General features: G+C 39.9%; 3 protein-coding genes across 3 annotated transcripts in view; 1 reads left to right on the forward strand and 2 right to left on the reverse strand.

The window, feature by feature from the left end:
* The window catches only part of LOC109417806 (dnaJ homolog subfamily C member 22), a 263,856-nt gene extending 259,075 nt beyond the window's left edge, over positions 1–4,781 (forward strand). Inside the window, exon 5 of the transcript XR_009997983.1 lies at positions 4,717–4,781. The gene's annotated coding sequence lies outside the window, so the exon portion shown is untranslated. The remainder of the gene's footprint in view (positions 1–4,716) is intronic.
* LOC109426759 (uncharacterized) overlaps positions 1–23,082 on the reverse strand; it is a 202,979-nt gene that overhangs the window by 148,594 nt on the left and 31,303 nt on the right. The window contains exon 2 of the mRNA XM_062853543.1: positions 6,254–7,411. Within this exon, the coding sequence (XP_062709527.1) occupies positions 6,254–7,397 (1,144 nt within the window). The 5' untranslated portion in view covers positions 7,398–7,411. The remainder of the gene's footprint in view (positions 1–6,253; positions 7,412–23,082) is intronic.
* Positions 12,901–13,674, reverse strand: LOC134286870 (uncharacterized). Its single transcript, XM_062848561.1, has one exon. It carries the CDS (start codon positions 13,672–13,674, stop codon positions 12,901–12,903), a length of 774 nt encoding a protein of 257 aa, XP_062704545.1.

The raw sequence follows: 23,082 nt of genomic DNA on the forward strand, positions 1-23,082 counted from the left end.
ACAACCATAATTCCGATTAGGTTTATATTTTGCCAGAATATGTATCACTCAAACTGCTGCAGCATGGCAAACACTTTTTTGCAATTAAAAACGATACACCGATGTTTTACAGAAATTTTGTGTTTATCTTTAGTTTTTGGGAATTGAAAAATTGATCTCTCGAAACACTTTGCCACATTTCTATGAAGTTCAATAATTTTAAACCAATTTATTTATGGTTATTATCTGCTAATATAATGTACTGAACAACTTACCAAGGCTGCTCAAATTTGAACTACGCGTTTTCTTTTTATAGCCTTGCAAAGTTGTCCTCTTTATAAAATGAACAGTCCTTAATCATAAGAAAACAAAGCATTATTCATTCTCCATAGAAAATTATTCACCATATAAAATATATGATCAATTTTAAATTAGCTTAAATGTTGTTCTGAAGACTGAAACCTTTTTTTATGAAGTTTATTTCTATGCACTTCCAATTTATGTACCTTTTTTATGCCTTACAACATTGTGTATAAGAATATGTAACAATAACGGTAACTATGCCAACGGTGGTCAGGGGACGTTTATTGGGACCAGCAAAATGAGGTTGCAGGGGTCAAAAAGGGGTTTCAGCGGGGTACCAAACCAAGCGATCTCGGGAACGTTTCAGGGGGCTTAGAGTTCTCTCAGGGTGCTTCAGGGATTGCTGGAAGTCTCAGTATTGATTCAGGGTGTCTCAGGGGAGTTTCAGGCAGTCTCAGGTGGATTCCATGGGAGTTCTAGCGGGTCTCAAGGCGTTTCAGGGGCATTCCAAGGTACTAGAATGTACCAGGAGGTCCTAATGCGTTTAAGGTGAATATAGAACAAAGTCACACAATGCATTTTGAAAAGCACAAATCTGAAGAACCAAGTATCACACTAAGCTAAAAAGTTGATCGATTGGTCACCACCTGCGGATGTACCTGGAGGTCAGGCTGGGGACATTGGTTTTCGGAACAGGATTTCGGGCTTTTCTGGGGGCATTAAAGATATGACGAAGCCACGTCTCGAATTTTCAAAAGCACAAATCTGAATAGCCAGGAATCGGTTTGCGCTGAAAAGTTGATGGTGGCCAATCTATCAACTATCCAGCGCAAATTGATATCCGTTTATTAAGTTTTGTGCTCTTGAAAATTCGTAATGTGGCTTCGTCATATCTTCAGAAAGTTTCAGAGAATTTCCGGCGGGTTTCAGAAGCGTAATGCAGACGTTTTGGAGGGTGCCAGGAACGTTACATGGGGCCGACGAAGATCTAAGGAGATTTCGGGAGTATTTCAGGAAATTTCAGAGGATTTTTGGCATATTTACGGAGGTGTTTTCGATAGTTTCGTAACGTTTCAGATGCGTTACATGGGGTCGTTTTAGGGGAATTTCGGTGGCATTTCAGGAGGCTTCAGAGAATTTTTGACGGGTTTTAGAGGCGTTACATAGGCGTTTTCGGTGCTTTCGGAGAGTCTCAGGTGATTGATTGATTGATTTGTCTTTATTAGAGAGACTTTCATTAGTCTCAGGTGAGTTACATGGGGTCAATGGGAATGCCTTGAAACATTGAAAAGCCCCTAAAATTCTAAAATGTTCTTGAAACCTCTCTGATATGTCCCTAACTGAAATGCCTCGAAACGCGTCTCCGAAGTCTCCGTAATTCCAGTGAAACGCTCTTGAAATCATGATAATCAATTTGAAAAAAAAATAGTTAAACCTCTTAGAACGCCTCCAAATTTCTCTGAAATGCCTCTGGCATGCCTCTGAAATGCCCTGAAATGTCTCTAAAATTCCCTATATATGATTTAAAATTCCATAAAATTCTCGTAAAAATTTTGAGGGCAATGTTTACTTTTTGCATGAAAATGTGTGAGGTTATGTTTGTAATGCAAGCCTCTATTGAAAGTTACCTTTAAAGGGCTCGTTTCAACTTCGTACGTGCTGTACAAAAAGATAGGACAAATGGGTAATAGTCAAGTATGTAAGCATTCTGCTTCAAAAGTACTTGAGCGGTTCGCAGATGGCAAGTACAATGTAACACAGGTTACGTCTACCTTGCAATTTGAATGGAGGTAAGGAAAAGTAACGCTTTCCCGCATACTAGATCAGTTGTTGAAAGTACTAGTAGAAAATGGCGCTGTCCATAAACTACGTAGACTCATTTTTGGCCACCTTAGATCGCCCCCCCCCCCTCATAGACTTTTGTTTATACAAAATTTTCGCTCCCTCCATAAGAGTCTACGTAGTTTATGGACAGGCCCAAGGTGGAATTTTACTTGAGCGCTACTTAGGAACAGGAAACTTTCTTTTGTATTTTCAAATATATTCTAAATAACTTAGATCTAGTTTATCATTAATCATTTCCAGTTTTTTGTGATTGATTAATCATGATTAATCATGATTTTTAATCAATGAGTCAGTTAAATCATTAATCATAACCACTAATCACAGATAAAACCAAATATAATCATTAATCATAATCATCAATCATCCTATAAATCAAATTAATCATTAATCTTAATCATTAATCACCGAAATTGAAATGTTAATCTTCAATGGTTGATCATGATTAATTTTTTTTTTGTTCATCATGAACGCTCTTGAGTAAGACCAACTCAGTCAATGAGTAAACAATTTTTCTTGGTGCACGGGCTTATGAATGATTGAAAAAAAAAACAATGATCGGCCGTTTTGAAGGTGAAGTTTATTCTGAAGATTAACGATTAGGCAAGTGATGTTTGCACAGTGTGTTACTGTTGGGAGATACTATGGAATGGTATCAGAATCGATTTGATTACATTTTAGGGATAGATCCTTTTCCAATGTTATCGCAAGAATTAGTCTCTCGTTCTATCCTAAATCTCCAACCCCGTTCAGGCATTCCTTGAACACCATGGATTTCAGGTTGTGTACAAAAGTAATAACACGTTGAAAGACCTTTTATGCAACTTGAAAGACCGCAAGCGAATACCGTGTCAGAACTGCCCTACGGTGTAGGTACATTGCACAAACTCGGAGATTGTTCAAAATTTGCCTTCGTGAGCATAAACAATCTTTTTTTTTTTACTTATTCGTTTATTTGGAAGGCTCGGGCGCCACATGGGCAAAACTGAGCCGAAATCATTTGTTTTTACATTGATTTAACATTTTACAATTTATTTCTGTCTTAATACCACAGACAAACAGACGTAACATCTAGAACAATTTTCATGAAAATCCATCGCCAATTTCACACTACCATCACCTGGTGGAAATATGTCTCGTAACACTGCGTTGTGCAATATCGTCAACAGAAGGTGCAAGTGTGAAACGTCAATCGCTAAGAAAATCGATGCGCGCGCCTCTGGTTGTGAAAGCCACAACCATGAAGATTTAAAACGATCGTTAAAAGCGTGGTCGATGGAAATTTCGCCAGTGTTACGTCTGTTTGTCTGTGTTAATACTATGTTAGTTTGGGAGATAAACAGTCTTGTTGCCATGACTTTTTGTAATTATCCTACCGTAGAATTTTATTTATTTTCCTGGGATTACTCCTGGAGTTCTTCCTATAATTCTTACCAGAAATTGTCCCGGGATTTAAGGAGTTCCTTTTGGGATTTATTTTGGGGTTTTTTTTCCAGGAGTTTCTATGTAAGAAATTCCAGGAGAAATTTGGTAAGGAATCCAGGTAAAATCTTGCGAGATTCTCCGGGAAGACTTATTGGGACATCTCTATAGAAGCTTTGAAAGAAATCATGATAAAAACTGGAACATTTCGGAAAACAATTCTTCGAGTAATCATGAGAGGAAATATTAGGCAAACTCCAGTAAAACAAATCCCGCAAGAAACTCCAAGAGAAATCGCGGAAAATTCACTGGAAAAAAAAATTCCAGCAATAACTTATGCAGAACTCTCGCAAAAACTCCGGAAGAAACTGTTGGAAAGCCATCCCAGATTCTTAACGAGAAATTTTTTGGATACATTTTGGAAGGATCACCTGAAGAAATTCATCGAGAAACTGTGGAAGCTTATCAGGAAAACCTTTGGAGGAAATCCCGGAAGAATTACTGTAGACAACCCGTTAAAATCCTGGAAAAAATTCTGTTGAAAATCCCAGGAACAGCTCTTATTACTCCCGGCAGAAACTAGGAAAGAAAAACATCTGGATGGAAACTTGGGCGAAATTCTTAAAGAAATCCGGTAATACTAAAACCTCGGCGAACCGGATTTTTTTAAATGAATTAACTACATCGGCTGTTTTCCTACTCTCCGCATCGACCAATGTTGCGCTAGCTTCTATGCGCGAAAAATCGCTAAAAGAAAATCGCAAAAATATTGTATGGCGAATAGCATCTAAAGGCAAACTTATCGAAGTGGAATACATTATTCGAAAAAATATTTGGTAGTGGTTTTGCACAATGGTGACTACTATTAAGCCTACCAAATATTTTTTCAGTAAAATCTTTCTATTTCAAATAATTCAAGATGCTTTTCACCATACAAAATAAAATGGATTTACTCCTGCTGATCAACTGTGGGTGTGCGCCAAGCGGGTAGTCCATTGAATTGAATTGAAAGCACTCTGAGTGAAACCGCGGGAACAATGCATAGAAAGTATTGCGGTAGAAATTCAAGAAGAAATCCCGAAAGGAATTTAAGGATGAATCTTTTATACAATTTTGGAACAAAAAAATCCCAGAGGAATTTTAGAATGAATTCTGGACAGATAATACTACATACAGTCGACTCTCCACATGTCGATGTTCTACATCTCGATATCTCTCCCTATCTCGATGGTTTGATCGGTCCCTTCAATCTGCATACATTTTACCTCTCTGTTGGTCGATATCTCTTTATCTCAATATCTCCAATAGAAATACTAGTTATTCTACTATATCTCCCTAACTCGATCTCGTTCGTTCTTCTTCTAGATTTTCTCTCCATATGTCGATATGCCCATATTCGCAGGTAATGCTAGATCTCGTTTTGTGGGTGCAAACATTCTGGGAAAGCAAAGTGACATCTGTTTGTTGACGGGTTTTCCTACACGGAGAAATCAAACTACCTAATTTTTGGGTCGATTTTACTCAAAGCTGAGTATATCGAATAAACTAGTTACCCAAAATTAGGTTGTTTTCCCTCTTTCCCTCACCGATGTTATCAAAAACAAACAGAGATGCATCTACCCAACGGGGGTCCTTGAGCCCAATAAGCCAATTTTGGGTAAATGCAGGTTTACTCAAATTTGGGTTGAATGAGGGGGGGTCTTGGGTTGAATTTACCTTCTCTTAAGTAAATGTTTTTGCTGGAGGTGAAGGTAATTTACCTAGTGTGAGTTTAATCGATTTACTCAAATTTGGCTTATTGGGCCGAACTATGGGATTGCGTCAAAAGAACTCAATTTTGGGTAGTTTGGCGGCTCCGTGTAGTTACGGAGGATTTTTCAATCTAGTGTGCATTACAAATTTGTTCTGCATTGCAATCTCTCCCTATCTCGATGGTCCCTTCATTATCGAGATGTAGAGAGTCGACTGTAACATGTTCTAATCTAGAAGTACTATTTACTACCAAAATATGGTAAATAAAAAGTCGTCATGTTTGTCACCTTGTCAGCCAAACCAACCAAAGTGATTTTCATCCTTTTTATCATATTCTAGCGAATACGAATAAGTAACAAATTTGAAATTACAGACTTTATGCAAATTGCGGCCTGGTTTCATTGCGAATTACCCATTTCGGCACCAACATTTCAAAAGGGCGTAACTGCATTTTGAAACAAACCGCTCTTTCACATCTGTGGGTCATATTTTAAGTTTCCCACGAAATTCACAAACATTACTAGACAGAGAAATTGCTCTTCTTTCCTATACTGGCGGTGATTTGCATGGCGGCATTGAAATACGATCCACAGATGTGAAAGAGGGGTTTGTTTCAAAATGCAGTTACGCCCTTTTGAAATGTTGGTGCCGATTTGTGCATTTTGTAGCATACTTTCCTGCCTGTAACAACGCAAAAACGAAAGTCAATTTCATTCAGTTGGCATTTAATCGAACCAATTTGTTCACACTCATCATCGAACAACATTCTAAGGCTAGTAGTACACAGGGTCAAATATTTGACAAGGAAAGAACTCAAGAAACAACATCAGTTTGACACTAATGAAAATTTGATCGAGTCAAACAAGATGTTTGAGCATTGGTTTCTTTTCGGACAAATATTTGACCCTGTGTACTAGCAGCTTAATAAATGCACACACCCATCCCATCAACTTACCTCCACCTCCTGCTGCGGCTCCGTTCCGCTTCACACCTCGACCGTTTCCATTTTTCACCGTTTCAACGGCTTCCACGCCACCCCCGCCGATTCGATTTTCCCCTGGCTGGTTCAGTCCTTCCCCTCCTTCCAAATCCTCTTCCTCTTCTTCGTCGTCGCTAGCGGCAGCGGAAGTGGAAACAACCGTTTCCATGCCTTCGTACCGATCGCTGAACTCTGGCACCGTTAGGAAGTTACATTTGGCATACTGGGACTTTGGCCTCGTGTTGGCATTTGCTGAACCGGCGCCATTGGAAGGGGGACCACTCGAGTCCGTGGGGGCGGCCGAACGGGCGGTTCGATTTCCCTCTGGATCGGTGGGGTCACCCAGCAGACCACGTCGAGCCGGAGAACTTTCCTGCACTTTGATGGTAATGTTGCTGTCGTGCTGCTGCAGATGGGACGAGATCAGAGTTTTCCCGGCTCGAACGGAGCTGGGCTTCACGAGAGATTTGGATGATCTGGTTCGCGTGGATAGGGATTTTGGTCCAGTGATGGCACTTACGCCAGAAATGTTACGAAGTATAACGGTTTGCTTTTTGACTTGTTGGACATTGTTGTTGGCGTCGGTGCCCTTACCGAAGCCCAAGTCTTCGCTGGATTTGTGTCTATGGCAGGTGTCCCGAGTGGCAGTCGTGTTGTTGTTCACGTCCTCCGAGCTGGGGAATTTCTGATTTATTTGAGGAAGTGTTTTAAATGCTCTTGTTTCCAGCCGGGGTATACCACTTTTTTGTACTTTCCGAGGCGTCTTATCTAACGTAGCTGCCGGTGTTTTTACCACCGGGGCAATTTCCATGTTTTCGTATCTGTCCACTCCAGTTGATGGACGCAAATGGAGAACAATTTTCGTACTGGATTCTTTAGTTTTGGCTTGCCGGAGTTGCGCCTGCTGGCTTTGTAGACGGTTGAGCTCTTGACAAGAGCTCTGGAGGTTCATGCCAGCGGGGACGGAAGCTTGGCTGACTAGAGTTCCGTTCACATACTGAAGAGTTCCATGGGAAATGCGTTGCTTTTGTTGAGCGGCATTTGTCGGCATGGCTGGAATGTTGTTGTCTGGAAGGGAGAACCGCACCTTGCGGCTGCTTTTGAGTGGCGAATTTTCCATTGCGTCGGATGGTTCTGCGAAAATGGATAAAATGATAATGATATACTAAATATATTAACCATATCTGTTCTAATTTTACATACTAAAAATTATTAAATATAATATAAAAAAAAACCTTTAATATTATTATTAAATATTAAATATTATATAAAAAAATTGGTGATTTCTTCGGTAAACATTTATCACTAGGGATAGTGAAAATAGCAAAAATGTAACAACATATTTTTCTGGCATTCCTGATCACAGCCAATTTCGAAGAAAACGGAGGCCAGGAAAAGAATTAAAATGATTCCCAAAATGAATGTTCGAAGGAGAACTGATATGCTAGAGATTGCTAGGATCGATGAAGAAGTCATCCATTAATCAATATCGATATGTGTCAACATATGTTCCTATAGTTCCTATTATTACATATCCTGAGCCTATTCTAAATTTTATTCTTTTGATTGATAATGGTATCAATATCCACCTCTGTGCATCACAAATGAAACGACTATTGTATAGCCAAAATATAATGCTCCACTGGTGTTTTCCACCATCGGATTTGACGTCATCTGCATTGCGGAGCGCAAAAATTTAGCCGATCATCGAATGAATCCGTGATCAAAGAATGATCGCCACGTGCCACACTATACGACTCGCTACGCCGCCAACGAGTTTGTGATTTTTCTAAGCATATGGCATACCTTTTGCGCTGGTGGCTGACGAAAAACGGAGGGCGTTTATTTGCAAACGGTGTACGACTGTGAAAATAAATTGATCTTCCAGGCTATTTTATGCGGGATTTGGACTGATCGGACCCGGAGGAGGGATGGTGCGGAGTGATATGTGAGATCGTTCGAGCAAATTGATCTTGGGATTGACGGTGATGGAAATGGATTCCATCGAATGCACAGTAGCGTATTGGGATTATGGGAAAAGACTTTGCATGTCAAGTAAAAAAATGAATGAAAAGCTAATTGCAAAATGATCAACGTTGTATTTTACGATAAAAAAATCATATAGCCTGACCCGAATGATCCATTTGATTAAAGGGTCGTAAACTAATCAAAAAAAATCATATGATTGTGAATGGTAATTTCTCGATTTTTGCTTAGGCTTACCAAGCCAAGTGAAAATTACAACGTTTGATTACTCTGATATTTATACAGGCAACAGAAACACGTATTTAATGAACAAATTGAGATTCAAATTATGAAAAGAAATCCACGTGCTCAGGTGGGAATCGAACCCACGACTCCCAATTCGATAGACGGGCGCTTCTTTCCTGCAAGCTACGGAGCCACTTGGCCTTCTCCGTCCCTAATGCACATTGTTTATGCCTTTCCACAATCCAAATCCCTTTCGGATGAAATTAGATGAACATCTACACGTCTCTGTTTTATTTTCATAATTCAAATATCAATTTTATCAAAAAATAAAAAGAACATCGTGTTAAGTACTGTAAAGCCCATATAGCCGAGGCGGTAAACGCACGGATATTCAGCATGACCATGCTGAGGGTGACGGGTTCGATTCCCGGTCGGTCCAGGATCTTTTCGTAAAGGAAATTTCCTTGACTTCCTTGGGCATAGAGTATCTTCGTGCCTGCCACACGATATATACATGCAAAATGGTCATTGGCAGAGGAAGCTCTCAGTTAATAACTGTGGAAGTGCTCATAGAACACTAAGCTGAGAAGCAGGCTTTGTCCCAGTGAGGACGTTACGCCAAGAAGAAGAAGAAGAAGTTAAGTACTGTTCCTTTGAATTCCACTAAGAATTTGCATCCTTTGACAGATACGTCAAGTCGAGTCAAGTACAAGACACTGAAGACGACCTTACAGTTGAAGTTGAAATACGTATCTATCAATGGATGCAAATTCTTAGTGGAATTTAAAGAAACAGTACTTAACACGATTTTCTTTTTACTTACAGATATTCCCCTAACAAGCCCAGGTTAATCATCATCATCAATTTTATCATCAACACGTATACCATTCCTGTAGTAACTCTAGATAAATGTTTGGAATAATCATTTAAGTTCCTGGTTAAATTGACAAATTATGGAGTCTGGTATGTCTTAACGAACTTTTATGAAATTATAATTCTTGCAATTAACTACCTTTGAGATTTCAAATATGCCAGTCTGATATCATTTATAAGCGATTAATTCATACATTTCTTCAGTTCATGACGTTATTCCTTGCCCCAAAACACAAAATGTTTTATCATGAATTCTTTAGGAAGAGCAAATACTGCTGTAGTTTGTTTATTAACACATTCCACACGTTACGTTTTGAGCAAGAATCAAACTTTTGCTTCCAAAAATGGTTATGTTGTTAAATACATGCTAACCAGTATATCAACCGATGCTTTCTAATTGGAAATTGGACTATTTTACTTCGAAAGAAACCAAGAAATGCAGCGTAACAGGTCACCATCGCAAAAAATGACAAATTTTGATTGAGCGTCAAGAAATTTACTACTTTCGAGTACTATTAGAAGAATATAAATAATATTCTTCATTTTGGTGCAAGAAAATCAACATCAACAGCAAGAGCCCGTAAATATCATTCGATGAAGCTCACCCAGACAACCAGTAATCGCATAAGATGTTACATAAGATGATAAAGTGGAGGCCATATGCGTGCATGCCTCCATTTAGGCGAACCTATGTAAAATGTACGCATATCGCCTGCACTTTAAGGACAGACTTGTTAGAATCCCAAAATGGCCGCCACAATGGCCGACTTTGGCACCTACTCACGATTTCGAAAGCACAAATCTCTTCGTAAACAAAACTAGCGCACCTGAGCTTCTTATTTTAAGCTTATTACATGTGAGCAAGAACAGAATAATAAAATGCACTGTTGTTTGAAGCTTGCTTCTTGAGAATTGTGCGTCTGAAGTTCTGATGCACTGCTGAAGCGGGATTTCAATACGTTTGTCCTTAACATCTTATTCAACATCTTATACGATCACTGGTTGACTGGGCACAAACCGCGATGTATAGTGCGTGGAATGTATTCATAGAAGAAACACTTACCTTTTTTAAGTTTCTCAGAAGTGGGATTCGATTTCAGGTCCTAGGTGTAGAAGGAACTTACATTATCACACAATTGCCGAAAGGATCATTTCAATTTTTTACACATTTTTGTTTACTATGTATCAAACCAGGGTCTGTGCTTTCCACTTTGTTCACATTGAAAGCCAATCAGCAGCAAACATGTATCGCTTGTCAGCGATAATAGCGGCGTACTGGTCGAGTCACACCGGTCAATCGTTCCCCATTCGCATCTCCACACCGGCGATGTGATTCGTTAATCGTGAGTGACTGTACTGTTATATTCTTTTTCCATGTTTCCGAAAAATATTTACTATTTTTATGCTAATCTAGCATACAACAACAATACACTAAAAATGTTAACATTTCAAAAAGTTTGCAAAAGTTTGGGGTCACCCCCTCAAAAATATGAAAAATGCTATTCGATCATATCTCAGTCATCTTTCATTGAATCGACCCGTTCTTGAACTCTATCGAAAGATAAAGAGTTAGATTCGATTCGTATTTGGGTACTTATCACAAATTTCACATGAAAGTTTTAGTATAAAAACTTTTCCTAACTTACATGGTTTTCCTAAAACTGTACGAAAAATAGTTTTCCGTATAATTCAAAATTGGGTCGACCAAATTTTGAAATAAAAGTTGCATTAGAACCCTCTTTCTATCCTCTTCGAGAGCCATTCATTAGATTTTAGCGGAAAAATTCATAACATAGTTTCCACGTCACCGTGCAAAAGTTTGGGGTCATCTTCCAAATAAAATTGGAGTCGGATTTTCATTCAAATCGTCATTTATTTTGGTACAACTCCAATTTCTCTCCTTGGTAGTTGAAAGGTATCTACCAACACAAGGCACTACACCGACTTTTCTAGATTACGGCAGTTCGCTCCTCTCTCTCCAACTATGATCCCGTCTGTAATTCATCCGGCAATTGCACTATTAATCTTTTCAGGTGTTTCACCAGAAACTTCTCTATCATATTCACATGTTTTTGTCGAACTTCCGTCAAAAACTGAGAATCTGTAAATAAAAGAAAATCGCGTTAAGTACTGTTCCTTTGAATTCCACTAAGAATTTGCATCCTTTGACAGATACGTATTTCGACCTCAACTGTAAGGTCGTCTTCAGTGTCTTGTACTTGACTCGACTCCGAGTCAAGTACAAGACACTGAAGACGACCTTACAGTTGAGGTCGAAATACGTATCTGTCAAAGGATGCAAATTCTTAGTGGAATTCAAAGGAACAGTACTTAACGCGATTTTCTTTTATTTACAGATATTCCCCTAACAAGCCCAGGTTAATCATCATCATGAGAATCTGTGTTATCCTAATAAGTGTTATCCTAATAAGTATTTACACAGGTCTTTATTAAAGAATATTTTGGGAGTGTGCGGTGGCTTCGCAGCTAGTGCGCATGCCAAAACAGATTCGCACACGCATGTACTCATCTCAGAACCAGTGGTTCAGTAGATCCATGCTTCGTACGTTGTGAACACTTAACTTCAAAATTGGCCTCAACGTTGCTGCAATGATAACATATGACCGCGGTGTATGAGACCAATTTTAATTGTGAAGTAAGTTGTTCATACGAATGTGATATTCAATTGATTTTTAGTTATATTTTTTTACATGATTAGGGAAGACTGGGGAGACTTGATCCCTTTTTCTTAACTTACCTGAAACTTTGAGAAAAAAACACAAAACTAGATCCGATTTCCGTACAAAATGGCAGGTGAACATCTATTGCAAGTTTATACACAACAGAAGGACTTTAAATTATTGTAAATGTCTTCAAAACTGTGCTTTTATGGAGGCATGTCTTATGATGTATTTTTCAAAAATGGGTGACACTTGATCTCCCTTTGAGCACATGGTTTATTTAAAAGCAAAATAATTCCAGAGTCTTCCTATTCATTTTCTTTTCGAGTTTTCTTGTATTTCCGATGAATATGGAGTGTTTGAAACTGTAAGATTTCCCTAATTTTTTAAGGATATGCCGGATTTTGAAAATGGGGAGACTTGATCCCCCTTTTCTTGGTTTGTACTCAAGTTATTATTATCTAACACATTTTATCGTTGAATAGACTAGAACTCCAAGTAAATAGATTTAGCGTACACTCAATTATTCGCGGGGTTTTCTCTAGCGAAAAGAGATGGTGTGAACCGATTGAGATGTAAGCTAATACTAATCATGTTCAGTTTATTAAAATTCAATCAGTGGTACATTGTCTGCTATTGTAAGTGTGGATGGTATGATTGGTACAATAGTGTGTTGTGTCGAGAGAAATTTGAGAGCTATTGCAGGTACTATTGATGATAGCTGTCGGTGTAGTGGAGGACCTTTCGGTCGTGGATGCAGCAGCCTGATCGGATGCTGTGGATGTCGCACTGATTGGAGATGCAACACAGTTGAAGCTGATGATGCTACAGTACTCCCCTCCTAGACTAGGTTTCCTTCTAGCGATAACGGAGTGGAATAACGACTCGTCGACCAGAACGAGTGACCCTAGTCGATGGAGTCGTGGCGGATGTTGTGGCTGCCGAATCTGGTGCACTCGGTGAATCCTGATCGTCCAGTGTGTAGGCGGGCTTCAGGCGGTCGACCGAAACGTTTACTGTCCGCCCCTTGATGCATACGCTGAAGAATTTTTCACCTCGGCTTACCACCTCGAAAGGTCCTTCGTAGGGAGGTGATAACGATGGCCGAATCGAGTCGTTGCGCACGAAGACGTTCTTGCACGATTGAAGGTCCTGGTGAACGAAGAAATTGCGGCTGCCGTGCCACGCTGTTTCTGTCGGGCGTAGATTGCTCATCGATTTTCGGAGGTTTGCAACAAATTCGGTTTCGTTTCGGCCCTTCGAACTTTCGACGAAAAACTCGGATGGTATTCGGAGGGTTGTTCCGTAAACCATCTCGGCCGGAGATGCCTTGATGTCTTCCTTGTAGGTTGTTCGCAGGCCAAGCAAGATCATCGGCAGATGTTCGCTCCAATGATCGGGATCGTGGCAAAGGATGGCTGATTTCAAGGTCCTGTGCCACCGTTCGATGATACCATTCGATTGGGGGTGGTATGCCGTCGTGCGTAGGTGGGCGGTTCCAAGCATGCGAGTCAGTTCGGAGAACAGCGAGGACTCGAATTGCCGTCCTTGGTCGGTCGTGACGTAGGCTGGGACACCAAACCGAGCAATCCACCCGGTGACTAGAACTTCAGCAATCGTTGGCGCAGTCATGTCCGGTATGGGAAACGCCTCAGGCCACCGAGAGAATCGATCAATGTAAGGCAGTAGCGATGTCCTTTGCTTGGCGGAAAAGGTCCAACAATGTCGATGTTGATGTGGGAAAATCGACTGTCGGGCGCAGAGTAGCGGGACACTGGCGATTGCGTGTGGCGAGTCACCTTCGATCGCTGGCACTGGAGGCAGCTCCTGGCGAAAGCAATGCTATCCTTGCGGATGCTGGGCCAAACGAATCTCTCCGTCATCAATTTGGCCGTTGCACGCGTTCCAGGGTGCGACAGCTGATGGGTAGCTTGCAGAGCGACGTTACGGAACGGTTTCGTCACAAAAGGGCGAATGCGATCGCCTGAGCAATCACAAAGCAATTGCTTCGTGCTGCCTGGAACGGTAAAAAGCTTTAACTTTAAAGAGGTTTTTGATTTACCTTGCTGAATATCGCGAAGCTCGTCGTCGGTCTTCTGGTTATCAGCAAGCGCGTCGAGGGTGATCGAGGGTGATCGAGGGTGCAGATTGGATGGCAGCGATGCGGGAGAGCAAGTCCGCCACGATGTTTTCCTTGCCGACTATGTGCCGGATATCCGTCGTAATTTGCCCAATGAAGTCCAACTGGCGAGCTTGTCTGTTTGAGGCTTTATCGAGCTTCTGACGAAAGGCGAAGATGATTGGCTTGTGGTCCGTATAGATGTGGCAGCTTCGTCCTTCCAGCATGAACTTGAAGTGCCGCACAGCGAGGTAGATGGCGGTCAGTTCACGGTCGTAGGTGCTGTAGCGAAGCTGGGCTTTGTCGAATTTCTTCGAGAAAAAACCCAAAGGTTGAGCTTGCCCATCGACGATTTGGTGCAACACTGCACCTGCAGCAATGTCCGAGGCGTCGACCCAGAGCGACAGTTCGGTGGATTTGGCGGGATGCGAAAGAAGCGTTGCTTGGGCGAGCTGCTGCTTGCACCGCTCGAAAGCTGTGCGGGTTTCATCACTCCAGGTCAATGGTGTACGATCGTTGCGCTTGTTGCCGGGGGTCATCGCCAGCAGCGGAATTTGAGCTTCGATCGCATTTGGGACGAATCTTCGGTAGAAGTTGATCATCGCCAGGAAGCTTTTCAACTCCTTCACTGTAGATGGTAGCTTGAAATTCTGGATGGCCTCCACACGATCAGGAAGCGGGCGAATCCCTTCAGCTGAGACGGAATGTCCCAGAAAATCCAGTGCTTCGCGGCCGAATTCGCATTTGGCAACGTTTATTGCCAGGTTGTGCTGCTTGAGCCTCTCAAACAGCTGACGAAGATGGTCCCGATGCTCTTCGGGCGATGACGAGGCGATGAACAGATCATCGATGTAGGGGAAAATAAAATCCAATCCACGAACGACTTCGTGAATGAGCCGTTGAAAGGTTTGGGCCGCATTCCTCAATCCAAACGTCATGAACGAAAACTCAAACAGCCCGAATGGCGTCGTGATGGCCGTTTTTGGAATGTCGTCGGGATGAATTGGCACCTGATGGAACGCCTTCTGCAAGTCAACTTTGGAAAAAATAGTTTTACCTTGCAAAATGGTCGTAAAGTCCTGCAGGTACGGCAGGGGGTATCGATCCGGAACGGTCTGGGCATTCAACGCACGATAGTCTCCACATGGTCGCCAGGAGCCGTCTGCCTTCTTCACCATATGGAGCGGGCTGGCCCAGTTGCTGCTGGACGGTCGGCAGATTCCTAGCTTCATTAGGTGCTCGAATTCAGTGCGCGCTGCTTCGAGTTTGTCCGGTGGGAGTCGTCGCGGTCTGGCATAGACGGGCTGACCGGTCGTCTCGATGCGATGCACAATCGAGGATTTGCTGATCGTACCCGGCGGGGCGAGCCGAGTGATACTAGGAAATTCTGCCAGTAGTTCAGCATACGGCGACACTGCACTAAAAGTCTTGATCGAGAACTCACTAGTACGCGCGAGGACACCGGCGGATTCGAGATTGGTGGTGTTATCGATCAGACGGTTTCGTTTTAAATCGATCAGTAAATCGAAATTGCAAATAAAGTCCGCACCAATTATTCCCGATGTCACATTCGCGATTAGAAATGTCCACAAAAACTCGCGGCGCAGTCCAAGGTTCACTTTAAGAAGCACTTCACCGTACACTTCAATTGACGTTCCGTTCGCGGCGAACAATTTCGTGGTCGTTGGTTCACTTTTGCTGAATGCAATCCTTTCGGCACTACGGACACATCGGCACCAGTGTCGATCAAAAACTGCATAGCGGTGGTCGAGTCCGTAATTTTAAGGCGATAGATTGCGGCTGTGGTAGAAAGTTCGCCAATTTCCCCCACAGTATCAGCAGAGTGACGTCATTGCTGGTTCGATGAGGCCTGCTGGCTTGTAGAGCAGGGCTTTCGGCATCTTCGGGCATCGTTCCCGAATGTTCGATGGTACCAGCATGGGCCGGACGATGAGTCCCTCTCGCGGTTGGCACTTCGCTTTTCACCTCCACGAGAACGGGAACGGGAACGACCACGAACACTTTTCTGGATAGGCAGCATCTTTTCGAGCCGCCGCGAGAGCTCGGCGATTTCCCGTTTCAGATCCTGAATTGGATCAATGGCTGCAACTTCTGCGGGTTTTGTTGCCGCCATCGCTGCATTTTGCACGTTGCTGTCCAGGGCGTTGATCTTTCGCAGAACCATCGAATCTACAATGGCGTCGGCGATGGTGATTTTGTCCGCCGCGTCACCTCTCGATGCGATCACCGCTGCTTGGGCATGTGGAGGCAATCTGGTTGCCCAAAGATCGAGCAGCACCGCTTCTCCGAGGGAGCTTCCAGCTACGCGCTTCATCTCGTTGAAAAGCTGGCTTGGCTTGAGGTCCCCCAGAGGCATATCGGACAGCACACGTTGAAGGCGCCGCTGCTGGCTGTCGGCAAAGTACGCGATCAGCTTCGTCTTGATGTAGGCGTACTTATCGTTCGCTGGAGTGGCATCGACAATCGACCGCAGCTCGGTCAGCTTGTTTGGTGGAACCTGTGCCATCACGATATTGTACCGACGGGAATCGTGTTGGGCACCGATGCCTGACGCGGCGAACCAGAACTCGAGCGACATAAAATAGGTCTCGATATTCGTGTCGGCCATGCTGGGAGGATTGAGACGCGGCGCATTAATTGTTTCGACAGCCGGCTGGGCTATCGGGGGAATCACCCCACTGGCGCTAGATTTATCCTCCATCGTCGCACTTGCACTTAGTCGACCGAAAAAAACTACTTCGAATCGCGATTCGCGGTACCCGTGATCGAAAAAATTAGCGATTTGTGGTAATTAATCACGTCGGGGTCACCACTTTAGCGTACACTCAATTATTCGCGGGGTTTTCTCTAGCGAAAAGAGATGGTGTGAACCGATTGAGATGTAAGCTAATACTAATCATGTTCAGTTTATTCAAATTCAATCAGTGGTACATTGTCTGCTATTGTAAGTGTGGATGGTATGATTGGTACAATAGTGTGTTGTGTCGAGAGAAATTTGAGAGCTATTGCAGGTACTATTGATGATAGCTGTCGGTGTAGTGGAGGACCTTTCGGTCGTGGATGCAGCAGCCTGATCGGATGCTGTGGATGTCGCACCGATTGGAGATGCAACACAGTTGAAGCTGATGATGCTACATAGAGGCTTCCGAATAGAATTTTATTTTTCACATGCATAATGTGTGTGTGTAATCCTCGAGGGATCAAGTCTCCCCATGTCACTGTTGTGTATACCAAGCTGAATTAATTAAAATATGTTAACAACAGCCTTATTTGGATAAATAAGTTTGAAAGTATTTTATTTAAACTATGTGGACAGTAGATGCGAAAGGCGTTTTAGCTGCTTAATATAGACTGAAAGAGCCGTAAAACAAGCGAAATATGTGCTGTGAAATATTGACACCATTTGGTTCAATTTTCACAAAATTATTGAGATTTTTCGGAATCGCCTAAAAGATTTCTGAAGGACTGAAAACAAACCATCAGCCGTTAAAAAATAATGCAATGTACAATCGAAATCACTTGTAGCCAAACCATAGTAGTTTGTCCAGGAGTAGTTATGGAAAAAATATGCTAGAAGAAAAATGTTTTTGATTCCGAGCAAATATTGGGGGAACAAGTCTCCCCAGGGATCAAGTCTCCTCAGTCTCCCCTACTGTAGTATAATTGATTTCTATTGGTTCAATGACAGCCCAGCGAAAAGATACGATTTCTGTATTTTTCTGCAAAAATGTTTATCTGATCATTAGTAGTTATTAGTAAGGAATTCTTCGAACAGGTTGCACAGTGCCCGAGAAGAAGAGAATATCAAATTAATAACTACGAAATCACGCAACATGTTTTTATACCTTGTTTTGTTATTATTCAATTATCAAGGCAAAGCTCTTCCATAACAAATTTAGTTGAACAATCTCATTTTGTTATAATCGAGCTATTGATATTAATTCACTCAACTACATTTCAATAACATGTTTTGTTGAAGTACAAGTTTCGGTATTATTGTACCATTGCTCAACTTTTCAACATTAGCACAACAGTAACAAGTTTTGTAATCAAAACAACAATTCGATAATAATGACCAGTCCTTTTATTTTTTCCATTTTTGTATACAGTTATAACGGAAATTTCTGATAATTTCTTAAATAATATTCGGAAAAGCACTTCGAACACTTTTATTTTTTCCATTTTTGTATACAGTTATAACGGAAATTTCTGAAAATTTCTTAAATAATATTCGGAAAAACACTTCGAAATTGTGGAGGAACCCTTCGATACCCTGGAGAAGTCTTCAAAAGAACTCCTAGCGCAATCTTCTTAAAAAAAATCCGAAAGATCTTTTTTCTGAGCAATTATTAGAATTCTTGGCAAAATCTTTCGAAAAACTTCTGGAGAATTCTTCGGAAAAAACTCCTGCTGAAATTCGCAAAGAAATTTTCAGAGAAATCTTAAGATGAAATTCTTTGAATTCATTGAAGGGATTCTGTTCATAACTCTGGAGGAATTTCTAGAGGAGTCTTTTAAAATCAGTGAAACAAAGTGAATAATTTCATATAATAAATATATTTATTTTCTTAGTTACGATTTTGATATCATAACAAATTTTGCTTTCCGATTATTATCAATAACATATAAATATCAAAATTTGTTATTGAAATATTTTTCAAATTCACTGTTATTAGGTTGTTATTGAAACTAACAAAACAAGTTATTAGAATGGTTTTCCAAGAACATTTTTTTGTTATGATATGTGTTATTTTGCCGCTTATGACAGACAAGTTTATAACATAATATGTTAAGTTAATAACTTAAAAATAATCGATTCTATTATTCAATTATTTTACCCAAATAACACAGCTTCTTATGCTGTTGTTATTCCCTTCTGCTCGGGTGATGGAAAAGTAACCACTGTTGTTATACATCGACTCAGTGAAGCGATAGAAAGAGTGTTCGACAAAACCGTTAAAATGTATAAGAGCCAAGTGTCGAAAAGATTTCCAGATGAAATAGTAGCAGATATAGTATCACGTCCCGAGCAGAGGAAAATATTAAAATAATAACAACGGGATTACAAAACCTGTTTTTATATCTCGGTTTGTTATTATTAACTTATTAAGTCATCACCGTTCCATAACATGTTCTGTTGGGCAATCTTATTTTGTTATGATTGTGCTCTTGGTATATTTTCTTTAAATTACATTTCAATAACATGTTTTGTTATAGCACAAGTTTAGTTATTATTGTCATTGAGACTGTACAAACATTTGATCATTAATATTACAACATAACTAGCTTTGCAATCAAAACTACACAATTCGAGATTTTCATTGTTCACATCATTCCGTGAGGAACTCTAAGAGAAAATATTATTTTGTCATCAGTTCCTCTTCTTTCTGACATTACGTTTTAACTGTGACAGAGCCAACTTATCAGCTTTTTGTTTTATAAGCACTTTGAGAAGTATACCTGTTTTTTTTTGTTAGGGACCATTCATAAACCACGTAGCCTTTTTGTTGGGTTGGGGTGGGGGGTGTGGTCGGTCTGGCCAAAGTCTACGCTCCATACAAATTTCATTTTTTTTGTATGGACGAAAGTCATCAAGAAGAAGAACTCTATTGATTATTATTTTTAGACATTTTATTTTTATTGATTTCACTGCATCGATCCCACTTAAATTCACTTGGATAAATGTGTCAACCAATGAGGTAATGATGTAAATTAATCTTATAAACAATGAACCACCTAATAAAGGGCTTCTAAACGCCGGTAGTTTTTTATCTTAAGTTGTTTGGAAAATAAACGAAAACTATTGTTTCTCTCTGTTTTCGATAATAAATCGCTTGCGGCAACAATAGCGTCCTAATTACACTAGTTTACAGCATTTTTGAACTCGGTAAGCTGATGATCGTTTTTGATGTTGAATCATGCCCTGAGTTCGAAAACGCGAAGGAAAAAAATTACAGTAGAGCGGAAATTTTTTCGACTTTCCATACAAGGTTGATGATTTGAAATAGATTTTTGTTCTATTTTTAAGCAAAGTCGCTCTTTTCATACATCTTATTCTCCGTAATCAATGCTCCGATTGAGCTGAATTTTTTACTGCAACTCGCCTTCATATGATATGTCAAATAAACGTTGAGAAAGAATTTTTAAATTGATTTTTTCTTATTGAAAAAAAAAATACATTTCTTCATATATTTTTGGAAAATTTGCTATAATTTAAGGAGATCGTCCCCAAAACCCGTCAATATCTTGAATTTCATCAGTCTGACGCAAAACCTGCCTTCAGATGATCGAATGGTATTATAGTCAGCTTTCAATTTATGGAAAAAGATTAAAAAATGGTTGAACAAAACGCATGATATTTGAATTTTATCAAATTCTATATTTTAAAAAGTTGTAAAACTCGATATTGAGCTAAAACTCAAAAACTGTTCTACTTTAATTTTTTTGAAGCACGGTTTCGAAATCAGCGCTGAATTATGCTTCAAAAATTTTGGTCGTTGACAGAAGTTCACGACTTTCGTTTTATTTTGTAAACTTGTGTTATGAATGAAACATTTAACAATAGATGCTATTGTTGCGTATCCCATTGAATTCATATGGGACTTTGGAGGAGTTCCTATCCGCAACAGAAAAAAAGCAAATTGTGTTTTCAAATTGTTATGAATTCATATCAAAATTCGTTATTGAAATATTTAAAAAAAATCGCTGTTATTAAGTTGTTAATGAAACTAACAAAACATGTTATTAAACAGGTCTTCTAGGAACATTTTTTTGTTATAATTTTTGTTATTTTGCCGCTTATGACAGACAAGTTTAGAACAGGATATGTTATGTAAATAACATGAAAATAACTCTTTCCGTTACTCAGTTATTTTTCCAAAATAACACATTATATTATGCTGTTGCTATTCCCTTCTGCTCGGGGTAGTATACAAGACTTCTCGCAGGGCTTTATCAATGAAATGGTCAGCCAATTTATTTTAATAACTCTTCTTGTATTCCTACCGGTTTTCAACTTGTAATTCACTCCGAAAGTACTGTAGGAATTCGTTTCGGAATCAATTGTCCATTCATCCTTTCTCAGGATTCTTCTTGGAATCGCTCCAAGTATTGTTCTATGGATTGTCCACAAAATTCCCCTTTGAATTCTCCTTTCGGCATTCCCCAAGGGATTCCTTCCAAGATAGTTTCAAGGATTCTCCATAAGTCTTCCAGTGATTTCTTCCGCGATCCCAACCGGGCTTCTTCCAGGTATTCCGCACGGGCTTTATTCATTAATTTCTCATGGGATTCCCTCAGGAATTTCTTTAATAATATCTACAGGGTTTCCATTTAAGACCTCTCCCGGGATTTCTTTGATTATTCCCTCCAGGATTCTTTCAGGCATTTTTACCGGAATTCCGTCAATGGTTTGCCCTTGGACTTCTTTAGGGATTCTTTCCGGGATTCCTCCACCCGAGCAGAAGGGAATAACAACATCATAAGGAGCTGTGTTATTTGGGTAAAATAACTGAATAATAGAATCGATGATTTTTATGTTATTAACATAACATATTATGTTGTAAGCTTGTCTGTCATAAGCGGCAAAATATCAAATATCATAACAAAAAAATGTTCTTGGAAAACCATTTTAATAACTTGTTTTGTTAGTTTCAATAACAACTGAATAACAGTGAATTTGGAAAATATTTCAATAACAAATTTAGATATTAATATGTTATTGATAATAATCGGAAAGCAAAATTTGTTATGGTACCAAAATCGTACCTAAGTAAATTATGATACTTATCATATAAAATTATTCACTTTGTCTCACACATCCACCAATAACATGAGTAACAATACTTTAAATGATCGAAAAATACTATATTCATATTTAGAATCAGAATGAATTAATTATTTAAAAAGAATGTAAAAAAATAACTTCCAGATATATCTCTGAGAGTTCTTCCACGAAATCATTCACAGATTTTCAAAGACTCCTCTAGATATACCTCCATAAAAAAAATATGAACAGAATCCCTTCAAGGATTTCATCAGAATTTCCCGTGGTTATTTTTCCCGAATTTCATCTTGCGATGTCTCTGAAAATTTCTTTGATTATTTATCCTTGAGTTTTTTTTTCGATGAATTCTGTAGGAGTTTTTCAAAAGGTTTTGCCAAGAATTCCAATAATTGCTTAGAAGAATTGAATTTCTACGAGGATTGCGCCAGGAGGACTTTTGAAGACTTGTCCAGGGTATCGAAGGGTTCCTCCAGAACTTCGAAGTGTTCCAAAAATGGAACGAAACAAAAGGACAAGTGATTATTATCGAATTGTTGCTTTGATTTCAAAACTTGTTACTGTTGTGCTATTGTTGATAAGTTGATCAATAGTATATCAATAACAAAACTTGTAGTTCAAAAAAATATATTATTGAAATGTACATAAGTGAATGCATATAAATAGCTTGATTATAACAAAATGAGATTCTCAAAATTTGTTATTGAAAAGCTATGCCTTGATAACTAAATAATATCAAATCAAGATATGAAACCAGGTTATGTGATATTGTAGTTATTAATTTGATATTTTCCTCTGCTCGGGCAGCGATTTTTTAAGTATTCTATCAAGGATTCATCGAGATTTTTTTTCTAGAATTCCATTAGGAACTCCTCCTACAATTCTTTGGTTGATTCCTCCCGGGATTTATTTGTGGATTTCTCGCGGGTTTTTACGGATTGTGGGATTCTTTGGATTATTTAGGAAAATTGTGTGCAGCCGTCTGGCCGTTTCGTAAGACTCCGAGTAGAGGTTCGATTCCCGCTCCAGTCGATAAAAACTTCTCGCCAAACGGAAAATTATCTTCTGGACCTCTGGATGCTTCGTGTGTTGTCCATTGTCTCATGTTAGTGATCGT

This window comes from Aedes albopictus, chromosome 2 (genome assembly GCF_035046485.1).
Source record: "Aedes albopictus strain Foshan chromosome 2, AalbF5, whole genome shotgun sequence".
Lineage (NCBI taxonomy): Eukaryota > Metazoa > Arthropoda > Insecta > Diptera > Culicidae > Aedes > Aedes albopictus.

Coding starts and splice junctions, on each gene's coding strand:
- LOC134286870 (XM_062848561.1), bottom strand. CDS start 13,674: ATGACTGCGCCAACGATTGCTGAAGTTCTAGTCACCGGGTGGATTGCT.